Source organism: Cydia amplana, chromosome 14 (assembly GCF_948474715.1).
Source record: "Cydia amplana chromosome 14, ilCydAmpl1.1, whole genome shotgun sequence".
In the NCBI taxonomy this organism is placed as follows: Eukaryota; Metazoa; Arthropoda; class Insecta; order Lepidoptera; family Tortricidae; genus Cydia; species Cydia amplana.
This window is the reverse complement of record NC_086082.1, coordinates 7,920,371-7,940,985: the sequence shown is the minus strand read 5'-3', so window position 1 is coordinate 7,940,985 and position 20,615 is coordinate 7,920,371. Positions and strand designations below refer to the sequence as shown.

Below are 20,615 nucleotides of genomic sequence, written 5' to 3'. Positions count from 1 at the left end.
GCTAAGTTGGCAGCGATTTTGATAGCCTAGCCTAGACGGTGCAAGTGTTATTTTAAACGTTTATCTTCAATTAAATTATGACGTTTACTTAACACTTGCACCGTCTGGGCTATCAAAATCGCTGCCAACTTAGCTTGGTCTGGCTCTACTTATATCATACTCGGAGATGAATCAGGGTAACAGACAAATTAAACAATTATTAGTTGATTACACAGTAGGTACAAATAATTTTTATTTTTATTTGTACTTAATGTTTGATTTTTTTTTTACGAATTATTAAATAGTATATTATTCAATTCATTAACGAAAGCTTGACAATATCATTGAAAACCATACAAATATTAAATTATTTAAACAGGTTTAGTAATATAGCTCATCACAAGTGGTACTCTGTATTCCTCTGTAATCTGTCTGACGCTTGAATTATAAATACATCAAAATGATGGTAATTTTATTGCGAATACAGTGGCATAGGGTTGCCTGCGAAAATCCGGTCACAAATAAGGGTTGCCAGGCTTTTAAATAAAATAAGAAGGGAAGACTTTTAGCGATAACTCATAAACGGCTTAACTTATCAAGTTTGTTTTAATTTTGTTTGAATGAGTTTTTTAAGCACTATTTTTATGATTTTTTTCATATTTTTTGGATCGATTTTTCAAAAGTTACAATGAATAACCGTTTTTTAATCTTTCTAAATTATTATTTCCGAAATGATTCACTTTAAAAAAAAACGTTTTTTGCAGACCCCTATTTATTTTTAAAGACCTATCCAACGACATCCCACACTATAGGGTTAAAACGATAAAAAAAATCACATACATTTTGTTTCTTTCAAAGCGATTATTTTCGAAAACATTCACCTAATCAAAAAATGATTTTCTAAGACCCCTATTTATTTTGAAAGACCTATCTAATCTGTCGAGTGCAATTATCGATAAAAACTCACCTGTTTAAACACGGCAACCACATAATAGTGACCGGAAAAGGATAGGCAACCTAGTTGATTTATGTTCTACAAGTTGTATACTTTCCATTGGAACTTATTTCGTTTGTCAGACAGATCGGTGAAATTTGAAGAAAAAAATTTTTTTTTCAGAAATTAATTAAAAATAGCCTTGACCATATTTCTTTAGGCAACCCTATTTATTTATGTTCAGGAACATATTTTCTTTCATAATATGTAAGTTTCATCCGTCAGACATATAGGTGAAGGTCGACCATATATGCCGGATCTCGTACTAACTAGAAAAAATAAATGTTACGCACAGTAAGGCCGATTCTGATGTAATAATTTATTACGGTTTTTTATGGCATCTGAAATTATGAAAAATTTAACCCTATCACTTTGAAATAATGTTCAAAATCAGGTGGAAAATATATTCCCTGTGCCTTATAAAGGCTCTTTTTAGAAATACGGTCTCATATCATTCGGCAACCTTCATAACAAAGAGAAAGGTGCATGCATCCTCTATGCGTCACACATACAAATATTGTTATAGTTGCCCCACTCAGAACAACACATTGTTGGAAAAGTTTTGAAATATACAATTAGGTATAAAAATAAAGAAAGAAATGGTGCCATCTTTAATAATTGAGAATTTCGGAAACGCCTGTGCTCACGACATACTTATGCGCGAATAAAGCGGAAGAGTTTCATAGATATCAAACATCATAGATACCTACCTACCTATACCTATATTACCTATATTAGGTACATGCTGACGCGCTAACGTAAGAAAGAGAAACCTAATTCCAAGAATTGGCGCTGGTTTTTATTACAAAAATCGGTTATTTTACTAACTAAACCGACATTTTGACCTTTCAGCCCGAGGGGGACTAGTTTTTGTTAGATTTCTTCTCACTCTATTTTATCCTTGGACAAAGTTGTCGAACGAGGTATATGAAGCCAGGAAATACTAATTAAAGTGTAAAAGTGTATACATGGTATGAGATAATGTAGGCACTGTAGGCAGAACCACCAAATTGCATATCTGACCAACATTAGCAACCTCCCAAATCTAGAAAAGTACGAGTATATATTGTTGCGTGGACTCTAAACGTGACGCAGTTGCATATTAAATTGAGCGTATGTAGTGTGTGGAAAACAATGGGGAGCTCATCGAACCGGCGCGCGTCACGTGGCTTCCGCCGTGCGCCCGCGCGGCCGGAAGGATACCGCACGTTAAATATTATAATTGGGTCCCTAGTCCCTAATAGGTAATCTATACTTGAAGTATTTTCAACCATAGCGCTATGGATTTAGGATTGCGTTTTGAGCACAGAGTGTTGATAGATACGGCGGTGTAGTGTTTAAGCACGCATTACTATACTATAGGTACCGCAACTGTCAAGCCGTCACACATCCAAATAAGTGTAGAAGGATTAGAAATGTGAGAGATACTTCGGAACCTCCGGAAAACCGGAAGGATAATACGTTACACCCAATTTAAATTGGTCATTCCGACCAGCTTTTAAATATGGGTGGCAATAAACTTTTTTTTAACGACTTGATATTACAATCTAATTATTGACTTTCGATATTTACAACTGCCTGCAGAAAAAAAACCTACTAAATATTTAATCAACTAATAAAATTATAAGACCTAATGTTCACAATAGTTACCTACACTGTATCTTGTAGGTTAACTGGAGGAGATCCCTCATAGGGGAAAGTTCGCCTTTAGTTACACACATGTTTTATCTGCTGTAAAATATTTCTTATTCGTACAATAAGGTGTTTACTTACTTACACAGTATCTACACAGGTCAACGACAATCATTTGCGAAAACATAATTATTTTTAACCTCAGATATGCGTAAAAGACGCATGTAGCTCATCAAAACCATTATTGTAAAGTTGTAAACATTATTTCTAAAACGGGTATTTATTCTTGCAAAACAGATGCAATGGTAATTCGACTCTCATGTAGGTAGGTATACTGCGCATGTCCAGTTAGTACCGTACCTACTGCGCGAACGCAAGTTGCGGTCGACCGGTGGTCGGTCAATGCAAGAAGCGGATTGGCTTACAGGACATATCTGACAACAGGAACTTTACCACAGACGATCTATTCATTCCATTGTATTAACGGGTAATCAGTGTAATCACGTTACATGTCTTGGTTGGTATAATCGAAAGCACTATCATTGTTATGTCTGACACGGTGTCTACGCACTCTTCGCCGCATAGACGACATAAATGCCTACGTTAATATTCTGTTTATTTTTTTACGTCGGTTCTGTCTGTGTTGTTGTTTGTTGTAGACAACGAACATGAATCCAGCACAGACAGCGAAACGTTTTCCTACAGTTATAATCAGGGATGTTGCGAACATCCGCATCCGCATCCGCAACCGCGGAACTTCCGCATTATTTTCAACATCCGCATCTGCATCCGCATCCGCATAAAATCGATGCGGAGCTTATGCGGATGCGGATGTCGAACAAGTCGGTACAGGAATGTCTTAGCGGCGGCGTAAGTGCTAGGAAATTACGTCATTACCTATAACGAAATCGTCTAGATCCAGAAAAGTCGGCCAAGTTACTGTTTAGTAAATATAACGCACCTATATTCTTGCTCAAATACTAAACGTTTCGTTTTTTTTTAATGAAATAATACTAAAAATGTGATATTTGACGTTTTCTAAGTACCTAATCTTGACATCCGCATCCGCATCCGCGGATGTGAGACTTTAAATATCCGCATCCGCATCCGCGGATGTCAAAAAATCGGCATCCGCAACATCCCTGGTTATAATGATTTCACCAGACTGCAATGACTCAACCTTGGCCTCATTCGCAAACGAGCAAACCGTCGTATAAGTACAGATTGTGCTTTCACTGGTCAAATGATCTAACGAGGTTTTCGTTACGGTCAAAAAGATGGCTTGGTAATTGATAATTATGAAGCCAACTAACTACTTATTCTAAGAGTAAGGTAAGAGTTGTGGTTTATTGGATGAACTTTACAACTTTCTATTAGAAAATATTTTCTTCTGTTTTCACGAGTAATTTAAATGAATTGCGGAAAATGAGAATCATCATTCTTCAATTTAGGTATATTAAATTAATTTAGTTCATAGAGGACATAAACCTCTTACCCGCAACTTAATATCATATTTCCTCATTATTTTCATTCGAATCAAGAATGTTCAAGTAGGTAAGGTACCACCCAAGGTAGTGAATTTCCACTTTTAATGTATTTCTATAGCATCGTTCGCAGACGTTTCTGCTTGATACAAAAATTAATTTACCTAGTATGTATTTTAAAAAACAAATTCAGTATGTATAAGTTTAGTATACCTATAAGTATTATTAGTAGCTCACCAAGCATGCACCATCTTAGAACAGCCGATTGTTCCGGGCCACTCCCGGTTAATCTGCCGGCCGTGATTCGTGATGCCTGATCAGACAAATAACCGATTGTTTCACGGCTCATTGCTGGAACAAAGTGCCCTTATTCTGCTATTAGTCACTGATTACGAAAGATGCACGATCTCCTTATTTACATAATCTATTTGCAGTGGAATGCAATGCCCCGCTAGTTTACTTACTTGACGTGGAATCAGTAAGCTAAAAATATAAAAAAAAACGTCTGTATACCTACTTAGATTTGTGCAGGGATTTTTTATAAATCTCATCTATGCCCTATGACTGTAGGTAGATAAAATATTTTGATGATGCGACTCTATATGTAGTATGTTCACGAATTAGATTACAGCATAATTCAACAAAAAACCTGTTATCAGATTAAGTAGGCGATAAGAAAGATAAAGTGACTTAGGAATTCTCTTTCTAAAAAATGCAGCTATCGAAGCATTTACCTAAAACATTTACTTGTCACTTTACAAAAGTAGAAATAGTTAATATGAAATTAATAAAATATAATTGGGTCAAACAGATTACTGTGTTATCGTCTTTCCTGTAGACATACACAAGAGTTAAGGGCTATAAAGGTTAATTTTCTTATTTAACCCTTATCCACGTGAAAAGGTCCTCCTTTTATTTAGAGAACTATGATAAAATCATTACTTACATGCCCACAAGCTGTTAACTACTTATTGCCCACAGGAGAGAAAACTAGTGTGTTAGCGCTAACTGTACATTTTTCTCTCCTGTGGGCAATAGTTAACAGCTTGTGGGCATGTAAGTAATGATTTTATCATAGTTCTCTAAATAAAAGGAGGACCTTTTCACGTGGATAAGGGTTAAATAAGAAAATTAACCTTTATAGCCCTTAACTCTTGTGTATGTCTACAGGAAAGACGATAACACAGTAATCTGTTTGACCCATATTTACCTATTAAATCTAAATACGCTTCCAGTATTACAGTCACAGAAAACAAAGTTCTGAAATATTCGGCTACAGATTGTCAATCAACTCAACGTAAATTTTATAATGAGACTTCCTTGTACTTATTCGTATCTCCGAAACGAACAAAGACATCGCTAATCTCAGATTTTACTCGAAGTGTTAACTGGAGCAGAGACTGTAGACAAACAAACTCACAAGGTCGTTCTTTATACTACGTGACTCCTGAGTCCTGACTCTTTTGTCCTTCGTGTTCTACAAAAAGTGCAATAGGTACGCGAGAATTGTTCCTTGCAGGTTCTTTGTCATTCGATTATATACATTTTTGCTAAGATACGCATTGTACTAGAGTAGATTTATCTAGAGATTAGAGAAGTCCATCAGTATAGTCCATTTCCCAACAAAAGTCATGCGCATCGCGCGCGCTAAAAGTGACGAAATACCTACGAGATATACCTACTTTGCAAGCTTGGATATGGACGAACTGTTGTTGCTGTTACGTCCGAGATTTGAACAGTTGCTGAAACCATTGTATGCAGAACATCGTCAGAACCTTAGAACATACTAGAAGTTCCTAACAAGTAGTAAACTAAATTAGTAAATACGTTACATACTTTTCTCTATACCTAAAGTCATATTTTTTTTTTTATAATTAATAGGCTTACTTATGGCCACAGACTAGCCGAGGCGAAGACATAACAGGATAATTTAATCAATAATTAACTATATTATATGGGACATTATCTATGAAAAGGGACCTTATTGTCGATCGACAGCGTCGCGCGCATTTGTATTTAAGTATTTATATCGGAGCATCGTTAATAATGGCGGTACCGCCATCGTCAATAAGGTCCCTTTTCATAGATAACGTCACATATATTTTATTTTGATATATCGTTTACTGTCTTTGTCCTTCTGCTGTGATTATACCTATCTATATCTCTACTCACGTAGAGGAATCTAAATAAAAATTTGCAAATTATCGGACACTTATAATGTACCTACAGAGAATAGAGTAATATTCTTAATCGTTTACCATGATTCATCCGTAAATACTTGCCTTGGCAGACTTAAAGCGGCTCAATGCAGTCCATTATCTTAGGAACGGGCTTACTCATACCCATAAGGTGTTATTAGTTGATGCAATTTACAAGGACTTGTCCATTCGCTAGGCATGGACTCTCAAACAGCATTCCTCGCAGGTGGCAGAGTCGAATTTCAAAACAACCTCCGATGCGCGGGCGCAACACGGAAGCGCTCAGTCCCTGTATTCGAATAGCTTTTAAAGCAAAGGCCAGTGCTTGCCGAAAACGAACCAGTCTATGTGTGATCTCCTTTCAGGCATAGATAGTATTTAGTAAAGAACTTGAAGAGAGTGTATGTTGAATGCGAGTTGAGTATTCGGTAAGCTATAAAAATAACGGTCCCGCGCGGGCGACGGTTGACTTGAATTTCTTGCAACGTAACAAATGCATGACACCAATGGATTTTGATTCTTATTACGAGTAAGTAAGTCTTAGCAATTTTGCTTTAGTTTACTGCAGTTTGTGTTTAAATGGCAGCTGTCTTTTCATTGTGTCCCTGTGATACAAATGTCATATGCAATACACAGGTACAGGTGCATGTAGGTACATATAATGTATTTATTTAATTAATACATTAAATTAAATATTTGATTAGGTAATTTATAAAACGATTAAAATGTTATACTAATCGTACCTAGCCCCCTTACTTAGACTACTTTGGGGCTTAAGCGATTTTTGTAAGGTTGTCTGTCAACATAATATTAATAAATAATAAAGAGTTTCCCACTTAAGAACTTAAGTAAAGCAATCATATCAAGTAAGAATCTGCATGTAACGGTATAGCAGCATTAGCAGCTGATGGCAGAAGTCATCAATCAAGTGTTACGACCACTAAATGACTGACAGCTGTAAAACAACCAAATCCCCATTAACATTGAGGTTGACATGTGTTTACGATGTTTTATGGCTGTAGAGGCTCGATTCGCATGTTTAAACAATAGCTAGTGATATGGCTACCAGGTACCTATTGTGGTCACTTTTATGAAATTAACAGGGTTATTATTTCAATTTTTACAATCTACCATGGCTCTGCCCTATAATTTTTTTTCCAAAAGCTGAATAGTCAAAAATAAACTACCTATTTAATGATCGAACCTGTTCACAAAATTTCACTAGAATCGGTTGAGAATTGCGACCCGTAGAGGAGAATATCCGGACACATTTTTGCCCAAGCCGAATTTCGCCATCGCTGTCAATAACAATAAATAAATGTTAGTTTCTTCCCACCAACCGACTCTTTGTGTGTCCTTTGCTGGTGGCATGTACATGTGGGTAATCGCAGTTGTCATATAAATATTAATAATTATTCCTTAACTTGCAAGTGGCGTTACAATGCCAGGCGCCCTTGACGCCTACGTTGTTATTACCTTTAGTTACATAGCGCATCGGCTCCCAAGAACCGATATAAATGATTTCTCATGACCCGTGAGAACTATCATAATCAAAGATCGCAGAGACTTAGAAGCTCTGTAAGCGTCGGGAATTACATGGCTGTATTGCTTTATCCTCCTCGGGTCATCGACTCTATATTTTTTAGTTTCGAAAAGTTTAAACTCTGGCCGAATGCTTTTTTATAAGGATGTAGGTATAATAGGCTGTAGCACAGCGTGTCGAGAACTAGATTAAATGAGTGAATTTGAGTGAATAAAATATTTTTGAAAGTGATACGAAATACGTTTTCATCTATCTAAACGAAGTTTAAATTACTAAATAAATAATTAGAGAAGCTTTTATAGTCAATCGCATTATTTTGACAATTATTTATAGATCAAGATGATTTTTAACGATCCGAATCATCCAAACTCAATGGTGATAGGATTGATAGGTATGTAGGTAGTTTTACTGGCTATAAGAGCCTGCGTCTACTGGTCATTATTATATCTTTGCTTAATAAACTTTATTAAGCATACGTACGTAGGTAGGTATGCAAAATTTCAGCTCAATCGGAAATAAGGAAGTTGGGGAAGTCGGTCAAATATAACTTGCACAATTGATTAAGCATGGATTAAGCACATACACAGCAACACCAGGATAGAAGCTTGCGAAAATAATTAGGTATTCAAAGTGCAAAGGAGTCACACACTTATTTTACTTAATTTACAACAAAAAAGGTTGTGATGTTATTGTTGTGAACCTCATTATTTGCTACTATACCTAAGGTCGTTTCTCAAAAAGTTGGCACCGCCAGGTTAAAATTTATGTTTTTCAAAAATTATGCATTTTCGCATTTTTTTTTATTGAGATCGTTAAAAGGCAACTTAAACTATTAGAAAATGTGGAAGGGAAGCAATTCCTTCAATTAGTTTAGAAGATATAGGCGTTTGAAAATTCAGGTGAATGACATCAAGGACAGGTGAAAGATATTTTGTCCCCAGGTTATCGATAGTAGAAGCAGGTTATCGAGAAATAAGTACAAATTCCACTGAAAATATTGACAGGTTATCGAGAGGCTCCATTAACCTGTGTCCGTTGCCGTTTACCTGGTTTCTTCTCATCATTCACCTGAACTGAGTGTCATTCACCTGTCCATCACATCATATTCAATGCCTTCTAAAAATAATCGAAAAATGTGTCATTTTCTATAAAAAGGGACCTTATTGTCCACTACGATGATTACAATAGTATGTTAAAATTTTGGATTCTGACCCACCTCACCTTCGATACGATTCCCAATTTAACAATAAGTTTCTGTGAATAAGTAAACGTTCAAACTTGCTGTCACCCTGGCAGTACCTAGTGGAACTCAGGTTTGGTGCAACGTAGGCACACGCTATTTTGGTCATCCAACACGTCTTGATGAGCACTTGGAAGAGCAGTACCCAAGATAGAGCTGATGCTGAACCCTCGCAGTACCTAGTGGAACTCAGGTTTGGTGCAACATAGACACACGCTGTTTTGGTCATCCAACACGTCTTGATGAGCACTTGGAAGAGCAGTACACAAGATAGAGCTGATGATGAACCCTCGCAGTACCTAGTGGAACTCAGGTTTGGTGCAACATAGACACACGCTGTTTTGGTCATTCGACACGTCTTGATGAGCACTTGGGAGAGCAGTACCCAAGATAGAGCTGATGCTGAACCCTCACAGTACCTACTGGAACTTAGGTTTGATGCAACATAGACACACGCTGTTTTGGTTATTCGACACGTCTTGATGAGGACTTGGGAGGGCAGTACCCAAGATAGAGCTGATGCTGAACCCTCGCAGTACCTAGTGGAACTCAGGTTTGGTGCAACATAGACACACGCTGTTTTGGTCATTCGACACGTCTTGGTGAGCACTTGGGAGAGCAGTACCCAAGATAGAGCTGATGCTGAACCCTCACAGTACCTACTGGAACTTAGGTTTGATGCAATATAGACATTAGAAACACGCTGTTTTGGTCATTCGACACGTCTTGATGAGGACTTGGGAGGGCAGTACCCAAGATAGAGCTGATGCTGAACTCTCGCAGTACCTAGTGGAACTCAGGTTTGGTGCAACATAGACACACGCTCTTTTGGTCATCCAACACGTCTTGATGAGCACTTGGAAAAGCGGTACCCAAGATAGAGCTGATGCTGAACCCTCGCAGTACCTAGTGGAACTCAGGTTTGGTGCAACATAGACACACGCTGTTTTGGTCATTCGACACGTCTTGATGAGCACTTGGGAGAGCAGTACCCAAGATAGAGCTGATGCTGAACCCTCGCAGTACCTAGTGGGACTCAGGTTGGTGCAACATAAACACACGCTGTTTTGGTCATCCAACACGTCTTCATGAGCACTTGGAAAAGCGGTACCCAAGATAGAGCTGATGCTGAACCCTCGCAGTACCTAGTGGAACTCAGGTTTGGTGCAACATAGACACACGCTGTTTTGGTCATCCAACACGTCTTGATGAGCACTTGGAAGAGCAGTACCCAAGATAGAGCTGATGATGAACCCTCGCAGTACCTAGTGGAACTCAGGTTTGGTGCAACATAGACACACGCTGTTTTGGTCATTCGACACGTCTTGATGAGCACTTGGGAGAGCAGTACCCAAGATAGAGCTGATGCTGAACCCTCACAGTACCTACTGGAACTTAGGTTTGATGCAACATAGACACACGCTGTTTTGGTTATTCGACACGTCTTGATGAGAACTTGGGAGGGCAGTACCCAAGATAGAGCTGATGCTGAACCCTCGCAGTACCTAGTGGAACTCAGGTTTGGTGCAACATAGACACACGCTGTTTTGGTCATTCGACACGTCTTGATGAGCACTTGGGAGAGCAGTACCCAAGATAGAGCTGATGCTGAACCCTCACAGTACCTACTGGAACTTAGGTTTGATACAACATAGACACACGCTGTTTTGGTCATTCGACACGTCGTGATGAGGACTTGGGAGGACAGTACCCAAAATAGAGCTGATGCTGAACTCTCGCAGTACCTAGTGGAACTCAGGTTTGGTGGAACATAGACACACGCTGTTTTGGTCATCCAACATGTCTTCATGAGCACTTGGAAAAGCGGTACCCAAGATAGAGCTGATGCTGAACCCTCGCAGTACCTAGTGGAACTCAGGTTTGGTGCAACTTAGGCACACGCTATTTTGGTCATCCAACACGTCTTGATGAGCACTTAGAAGAGCAGTACCCAAGAAAGAGCTGATGCTGAACCCTCGCAGTACCTAGTGGAACTCAGGTTTGGTGCAACATAGACACACGCTGTTTTGGTCATCCAATACGTCTTGATGAGCACTTGGAAGAGCAGTACCCAAGATAGAGCTGATGATGAACCCTCGCAGTACCTAGTGGAACTCAGGTTTGGTGCAACATAGACACACGCTATTTTGGTCATTCGACACGTCTTGATGAGCACTTGGGAGAGCAGTACCCAAGATAGAGCTGATGCTGAACCCTCACAGTACCTACTGGAACTTAGGTTTGATGCAACATAGACACACGCTGTTTTGGTCATTCGACACGTCTTGATGAGGACTTGGGAGGGCAGTACCCAAGATAGAGCTGATGCTGAACCCTCGCAGTACAAGTGGAATAGACTTGATGCATCATAGGCATACGCTGTTTGGTCATCCAACACGTCCTTGGAGAGCAGTAAGTACCCTAGATAGAGAAATCATATTCTTGCGGATCGTGTAGTTTCTAATTTAATACAAAATTGAAGAAACTTGATCTTAAAATTCTTCCCGCCGTGTACCGATATGTGTACGTGGGTCCGGGTCCCAGCCCCAGTCCCAGTCGAAATCGAAATCGCCACACGTGTACTATGCGTCATTGAAGAGTTGTTCTGATCATCATCAGCAGTTCCACTTCATCAAATGCGACAGTTTTTAATGAAAATGCTTGATTTTCTGATGAAAATCCAAGTCTCTATACGCATGCCTTTAAGATTTGAGGAGTTCCCTCGATTCCTCATGGATCCCATCATCAGAACTCGAGATTGACAAAAATGTGGCTTAAAAACTTAACTTGCTTAACAAACATAACGAAGATGACAAATCTACAAACGTGAACTATGCGTCGTTGAAAAGTTACGTTCTGATCTTCATCAGCAGTTCCACTTCATCAAATGTCACTTTTCTGAATGTATATGCTTGATTTGTAAATAAAAACACAAAAATCACTATATGTATGCCTTTAAGATTTGAGGAGTTCCCTCGATTCTTCATGGATCCCATTATCAGAACTGACCTCTCTCTCTCATCTCAACACACAATAAAAGAATTGAGCATGTTTTCACCTTTGTACAAAATATTTTAATATGTCTAAAACTAAAAACCCTCATAAGGTACCTTTTCCCATGGAACGTCACAAATCTACTTAATCACTGTTTGAGTATATGTAACGTGGATTTAAAATAGTTATCGTTCACCTGTCATATGGCAAGTGAATGACGCTTCATTCACCTGCTATTGCATCATTCACCTGACTTTTTTGGACAGGTTAACGAGACGTAAGACAAAAGTACACAAATTTGAATAATATACAGCTTTAACAGACAGGATAGTTTTTATTCCTAAATTAACACACAAAAGCGATATAACCGCTATACAATTATATAGTTACGAGTATTAGTTGTGGTATCAGTGACATTAACCTGCCGCAAAATCTCATCCACCTGGCAGTTTTAGCCAGGTGAACGATATGCAGGTGATGGGGAAAATGGCAGTTATATCGCGAATACACAAAATGTATTAGCTTGATGAACTCCATACTTAGGCATATAAAACTAAACTATTGATTACGTTACATATCTTAATAGTAATGCGATAGGTTACCCAATTAACAAGATATCCACGCCAGGATAAAGAGTACTTACCCATTACAAACCCCAATTTCCGATACTTTGTCGTTTGTGTTTTATTTGCGGAGCACAATAACCACGTCTTCGTCCTACCAGGAGATAGCTGATGACTGACGCCTTCGGTTCGTGCGGAGTGAGACGGGAAAGGTGCGGTGGGGGTTATACAATCGTCGTGAACGTGACGCGACAGGTGAATGTCAAAAATTGCCTTGGACAAACTTTGAAGCCGAATAACTTAAAATATAAGCATAATATTGTTATGCGATAGTAATACTTTAAAAGTTAAGGATATATGTTAATAAAATCCGGCAATGACGTTAAATTAAGTCAATAATTTATGTGGTTTTCATAGCTCGAAACATCAGTACCTCGCGTTGGGACACGACAGGTTAGCGGATAAACGTAGTTACAATATTTTTTTTTGTAATCAATATTTATTAAATCTTTTTCAAAGTATTAGGCCTCTGTGTAAAAAGTCTCTCTAAATATGTGTTAAAATTTTATATATAAAAATTATACATAATGAAAAAAAAGTTCTAACATAAACCTATTGACAGGTGGCGGTGCCAACTTTTTGAGAAACGACCCTAATATATTATGCACAAACTTAGTTATCTAAACTAACCATCGCTGGATGGATTTCCTGGTGCATGGTAAAGGAACTCGTAAATTGTATTAGTAGTGTAGTTTCATCTTATTTCATTTACGCCTGCCGTCTGATCTCATTACGTATAATTATAATGCAAATAGTTTGCAATTATAACGTTGTTTAAGATTTACTTGACAGAGTGTATCCGGCGTGTATGGAGATCCCTGTAATTAGCTAACGGTGAATACTTGATTGTACCGTTCAAGGCATGTATGTCTAATCTAACACTGACGTTTACCACCAACAGAATTGTGGTCTGACTTGTTAAATTATGCTCTGTGAGTTGTAAAGGATTTAAGACCTTATATGGAATTAATTTGCTAATGGACAACTAATGATGAATGGCTATTTGGCTAAGCAATTGACATTGACAATTAAAGTTTGTCAAATGACCGTCTATTCAATTTTGTATTTCAAACATAGACAGAGAGAATCATACTATCTTTGTCTTACAGTAGTACTAGTACCCAGAAGAAAAGGATGAGTATAGTTTTCCTGGTTCTTAATACTGACTGACAAATTGGTTTGACCAACTATAGTTTTACATTTCTGTCAAGACTCACGCTGCAAGTGTTTACTCGGTTTCATTTACCCCCAACCCCCGACATCTTCCATGCACATAATGGCCCACGTAGATTACCAAGAACAAAAGTATTATATAATAATACTATCAGTATATAACTATCTATGTAATTTGTTACTAACGAGTAATACCTACAACTTTTTCATGCTGAATTCGGCAAGCACATTTACTTAACGGAAGTTTAAACTTCCTTCATTGTTCTTTTTACAATTATCCAACTGGCTAAACGGATGCTACATAAATTAAAGTGGTCCCTCTATTATAAGTATATAGGTAATGTACCTACAGTGGCACATTTATTCATACCCATAATCATCAACGAACATTGTGGTTTTGACCAGTTTGTCAAAATGACTCAATATTCTCGGCTGGGTAACCTTGTGGTCCCTGCTGGTAGAGGTTCGTACGGCACTTTTAAGCTTACTATAGTTATAGTTCTCCAAATAAGGTATTGGGTACCAAGCTGCAGCCAGATTTGGAAACAAACCTGCCCCTTAATGCCGATGTCCATACGCACCTTATGATAATGTTACATTATAACTATACATTGATATCGCACGCATCACAGATAAGGTACTAATAAAAACAGCCAATCATTAGATGATGTCGGTATCAGTTGACAAATCAATTCTTAATTAAGAGAGTCTTCAACGACTTAGATGAAATGAAATTAACGATGTAGGGGTTAACAGAGACAAAACCGATAAATTGCGTCTGTTTCCACGCACTTATCTACATACAGAAAGCCAAACGCCTATGATTTTTGCTAGAGCAATATCCATATACGTGTCCCTAAACCAGAGACTACGGAGGAAATCGAGAGAATACCTGAGGGCCTACCGCGAACCACGTTCGAAGTGTTACCTCCCTGTCACACTTACGTACGAATTTACAAGTGCGACAGAGAGGCAACACTTCGAACGTGGTTCGCGGTAGGCGCTCTGACATCTGAGACGTCCGCCGCCGCCGTGTCTATAATCTGCTCGTTTTGACATGGCTGGTTTAGTAATTTTAGTAGGGAAGGCAAAATAAAAACTTCATTCAACAATTTGTACAGAGTCCTACACAGCATTGCAGCACCATCTACGAAAACTGTTTTTTTTATTAAGTGTATGAATGTGTATTGTAATTTAATTTGCCACTTCAACTTTACAATATTATAGAAAAGCCTTACCCTTACTAATTAATTTCTTTTCCTTCATTCATGCCATTATTAACTCTGAAACGATGACATGATCTTACTACCTACATTGGACTGAAATTCTGTATGATAATCACGTGTTTTATTTGTTATTGTATGTTAATACATACGAGTAGGTACCTACATTCAAACTATTATTTTAGAAAACAATAAAAGGACATGGAAGTCATACAGGTACGTACGATGTGCGTTACGGGTTAATTTGGGTGAGTAAGCCATCCACATGCCCATTTACACCATAAAAACCTATAGAACAATAGGGGCTTTAGTTAATTTACCTACATGAGGACATTATTTTGTATGCCTGAATGCCCTATTGTTACAAATATATTATTTGACGTAGGTACGAGTAACTGGTGATACTATCTACATTGTCCGGATTGAGGGACCTCATTTCCCATTCTAAACAACAGCCCTGCAAAATGACATCATTAGATCATTACCATTACCTACTTAGCTTAGTTACGCACGTAAGTAATGTCCAACTTTTTACTTTAAAACTATCATCCTTACCTACCAGGAAAGTGGATCCCGTTGAAGTACGGAACAAATGATGATGATTAATTTAACCCACAAATTATAAATGTTCCTGAGCGCCTACCGCGAACCACGTTCGACGTGTTGCCTCTCTGTCGCACTTGTAAATTCGTACGTAAGTGTGACAGGGAGGTAACACGTCGAACGTGGTTCGCGGTAGGCGCTCTGAAGGCCTACCGCGAACCACGTTCGACGTGTTGCCTCTCTGTCGCACTTGTAAATTCGTACGTAAGTGTGACAGGGAGGCATCACGTCGAACGTGGTTCGCGGTAGGCCCTCAGCATGAACCCAAAAAGTCGTCTTTGAAACCATTTCCGTCAGCAGAAAAAGCGGCAAATTTAAAAAATAGAAAATTTGAATTTCGCGTTTTTTTCTACTGACAAAAGTGACAAACTTGTTTTTCTCAAAAATGGACGGCAAAGTCGACGTTGCCGGTTAAAAAATCGGTCTCGAAGTGCGTCGTTTATGGTCAGTCAAAAAATTAAAAAGTTAAGAGCCCATCAACCATCAACGTGCACACTAGCGCCACTGCTAAATAATCGTGATTATTTAAATTTAACGAAAGATATTTAAAAAAAGGGGGCCGCTACGTACTGTATCTTGTAGAGTCTGTTCGGAAAGAGAAGAGTCGTGGAATGTATCGAGCCCCGTACATTCCACGACACTTATCTTTCCGCACAGACTCTATTAAAGTACCTTTCGAATACATCAAACTAGTTTCTATAGCTGGTCAAGAAAATCTTGTCAGTAAAAAAAGGCGCGAAATTCAAATTTTCTATGGGACGATATCCCTTCGCGCCTACATTTTTCAAATTTGCCGCCTTTTTCTACTGACAAGTTTTGGTTGACCAGCTATATCTTCCCGTCTTATCAAATATACTTGGTCAACCAGATCTTAACAGTAGAAAAAGGCGGCAAATTTGAAAAATGTAGGCGCGAAGGGATATCGTCCTATAGAAAATTTGAATATCGCGCTTTTTTTTACTGACAAGATTTGGTTGACCAAGTTTACATTGTATCGCGTGTTCAATTCGGAACTTTAAATTTATGGTTTAAGTGGAGTCCAGACGAGACAATTTTTCGCCAATCTGATGAAATTGTCCGATCGAATCAGGCCGTGCTAGAGATGGGTAACTACCCGGGTAAATACCCGAGAGCGGGTATTTACCCGGTATATACCCGATATTTACCTACCCGCGGGTAAATACGCGGGTATTTTCGTTTTTCTTCTAAATTTGATGTGTTTAATACTTGGAGGATACAACTAAACGGAGTAGCCATTAACAGGCTTTCCCCTCTGTCGAAAATAGGCGGCCAACGGTCATACACAATGTATGGACTGACGTTTATCTGACATGGCTATTTTTACGTTACGCATACATTTGACGTTCCCCTCCCCCGCAAAAATCGGCAGACTGTTTTGTACAGAAAATTACAGACATGGCGTCTCCGTTTGATTATATCCTCCAAGGTTTAATAGTATGCGAGTATAAATAAGATTAATTTAAGTATTTTTTTATAATGTTACATAAAATGTATGTTCAAACTAATTACGAAAAGGTTGCTATGAGGTGAAGTTCGATTTTAAACTAAGTCAAATTATGAATATCGTGTAAAATCATTCCCTGGCTTCCGGAAATGTTTTATAACGCTTTTAATATACATTAGAAAGATGAAAATAAAGACTACTTATAATAATTAAGAAAAAAAATTGTGCAGTGTCACAACTTGGAAAGCTCATAAGTCAAATACAGTTAGTTTTAGGACAAAAATGTATATAACCTTTTTTGTAGGAAATTCTGTGTACTTTATTTTGTACATACAACACTTTTCGATATTAATGACAGATTGTAAGAAATATGAAAAAGTTCACTTTTACCCCCCTCCCCCCAACCACACCCCCCGCCGACTGAAGTTCGAATGTGTAATATCAACGTATAAGTATGATAATTTACTAAAATCTAAAAAAAATACTCTCTGTATTTACCTGGGTGGGTAAATTGGGTAAATACCCACGACCCATCTCTAGACCGTGCGGACACAAACGCCAATTTGATTCCCCGATCAAATCAGCAGGTGCGGACACAAAAATGCCAATTTTCGAAGTTAGACGAAATAATCACTTTTTTCTTAATAAACTTTTCTCTAAAATTAAAAATGGCCAAGTTAGACGCGACCAAAGATTGATGTTTTTAAAGGGAGCTGGGAAATTTTATTATTATAAAAACGTCGGTTCTGGCGCTTTGTTTATGTAAAATGCTCTATCTCCGCCATTTTCAATTTTAGTAAAAAGTTTTCCAAGTAAAAGTTGCTTATTTTGACGTGTTCTATACGTTACAATCATTTAAAGTATATGTCATAATGACACCACTCTCAATGAAAATTTTCCAAATCCCAGCTCCCTTTAAAAACATCAATCTTTAGAGGCGTCTAACTTGGCCATTTTTAATTTTAGAGAAAAGTTTTTCTAATAAAGGATGCTTATTTTGACGTGATGTACATGTCACCGTAAAATTGTAAACACTCGTCAGATTATAATCTCGCTAGTTAAATTATAAACTGACGGTAGGGAGATTATAAACTAACCTAACCTAACCTACGTTAGATTGTAAAATAACGGGTTCACAATCTTACGGTGTCATACACATTACAATCATTTAAAAATAGTCTCATAATGAGTCCCAGCCCCCCCTTTGCTACAGTTCAACCGAAGTTAGTATCTATGGAATGCAAATTGGTGATTAAAATGTGTACGTGTTGACGCTAGATGAGATTGGCGCCAATTATTTTCCTGATCAAATCGGTCGATTTGCCCAGCTCGTCTGGATACGACTTTAGATAGTGACAGTGACACTAGTGAAGTGTGCAAAAAATTGCCACTTGACAGTTCAAAAACAAGTTTTATTTGATGGGAACTCAAATTAGTAAAATTATCCGGCCCACCCCCACGAAAATGGCGAACTCAGGAGAAATTCAACAATTCATCAAAGACACTATTTCTAAGGAAAAAGTTGTTGTGTTTTCAAAGTCATATTGCCCGTACTGCACTATGGCTAAAGAAGTAAGTGTTCGCTTTGCCATTACGAAATAAATAATTCCTGTATATGAGTCAGTGTGTGTTTCACAACAATTTAATTTATCAAAAAATGTATTAAGTCATCTACCGAAACTGACCTAATTTTCTTTGGTTACATATCATTTCTCACTGGTTTTTTAAATGACTCTGGTAACGTTGGAGCTATACAGAACAAAAATATTGAAGCAATCTTAATATTCCTAATTACCGTTTCAGGTCTTCAATAAAGTAAAGCAGCCTTTCCAAGTAATAGAGCTAGACCAGCGAGATGACGGCGCTGACATTCAGGGCAACCTTGCTTCAATTACAGGAATTCGAACAGTAAGAAATTAGATAAGATTATTAACTTGTAAAGAAGAATGTTGAGTTACTTGGAAGGTTACAAATGGATTGATGCTTTAATGGCACGGCAGCTCCAGTGGCAACAGCAGACAAAGTGCTTTCATGAGAAAGAAATGCATGATAACAGTATATTGTATGAAATACATATACAATTTAGTGTACACAAGAGATTAATCGGTTTCCTTGTTATAACATTTATGACCTGACTATGACATCATATTTGATCATATATCACTATAATTTTTTTCTTGTGCAAAGATGACTTGTATCTGTTACAACTGTTATACTTCGTTTTTTTTAGCATTAGAAATAAGGTAAACAATCTTGATGTGTCTTTTAACCCGTGGAGCGCCCCAGAATAACCGTAGTATGAAACTCCTATACTAGTTACTAGCACACGTGTCTTGGTAGGGCGCTCCACGGGTTAATTGAAAAACACATTTTAAAAATAAGTTACGGTAAATATGTAACAATTATGAATCTAATACGATCTTTTATAGTCTTCTGCTTTCATAAGTAATAGTTATTGATTTTTAAAAAGTGTTTTTCAATTAAAAGACATGTCAAAATCGCTTACCTTCTTTCAAGTTCTTTCTAATGCTAAAAAAAACGAACTATAGAAGAACAAAGTTGGTTATGACTTTTTGTGTAACTGAGGCAAAGAAATACATTTTTAATTTGACATTGTCTCAGAAGCCATAAAATTAGGTACTTTGGATGATTGTTTGGATGACAATTACATGACCAGTACATATATGTACTGGTCAAGCTCAATCAAGCGCAAGACCTTAATATCTCAACATAATAGAATATAATTTGGGTAGACTTCTTAAAAACTAAGTATGTGTGAGTATTGTTTTGAGTAAATTGATACTTTACTTGGTTTTATAAAGATACAGATTTGTGTTTGTAGTCAAGCAATAGTTTTCTATTATAAATACATTTTAATATGCCAAAATGGAAAACCTTGACGGGTAATGGCTGCTCTATAAAAAATAAAATAAAACACAAACCTTACAGGTAATAATTTCCTTATCATTGTAAACTTAGTAGTATTTCCATATTCATTGCTACAAATAGTACAAAAACTAACATTTAGTCTTTTGTTCCAGGTCCCACAAGTGTTCATCAATGGCAACTGTGTCGGTGGTGGCTCTGACGTTAAGGCCCTGCATGAGTCCGGGAAGCTAGAATCCATGCTTATTGGTTAATTTACCATTATAAACAGAAGCAATTGTTACCTCAACATCTTAAAACCAGAGTTAAAAAAAAATACCATATGTATATTTAAAAAATATTGATAAAAAAAGTAACTTTGCCAAAAAACTGCTTATTATGCCTTTTTTACATAGTCTACTTTAGCATTACCGTTACATTTTCTTTTGCATAAATCTTAGGAAGCTCATTTGTTTTTAGATAGAACCAATTTATACAATCAGTATTGTCAAGTAATGTGATTAATAATTTAATACATTATTTGTGTAATCTGCTTTCGCTTCTAAGTACAAAACATCTGTTGTGAAACAAGTTTTTAA

At 37.4% G+C, this 20,615-nt stretch overlaps 1 protein-coding gene across 1 annotated transcript; it reads left to right on the top strand.

The window, feature by feature from the left end:
* Positions 1-18,533: 18,533 nt before the first annotated feature.
* On the top strand, positions 18,534-20,366 carry LOC134653823 (uncharacterized). The gene is made up of 3 exons (XM_063509186.1): positions 18,534-18,723; positions 18,955-19,059; positions 20,193-20,366. Exons 1-3 carry the CDS (start codon positions 18,571-18,573, stop codon positions 20,289-20,291), a joined length of 357 nt encoding a protein of 118 aa, XP_063365256.1. The 5' UTR covers positions 18,534-18,570; the 3' UTR covers positions 20,292-20,366.
* Positions 20,367-20,615: the final 249 nt, after the last annotated feature.

Coding starts and splice junctions, on each gene's coding strand:
- LOC134653823 (XM_063509186.1), top strand. CDS start 18,571: ATGGGAACTCAAATTAGTAAAATTATCCGGCCCACCCCCACGAAAATG. Junction 18,724..18,954: donor ACTGCACTATGGCTAAAGAA/GTAAGTGTTCGC, acceptor TTACCGTTTCAG/GTCTTCAATAAAGTAAAGCA. Junction 19,060..20,192: donor CAATTACAGGAATTCGAACA/GTAAGAAATTAG, acceptor CTTTTGTTCCAG/GTCCCACAAGTGTTCATCAA.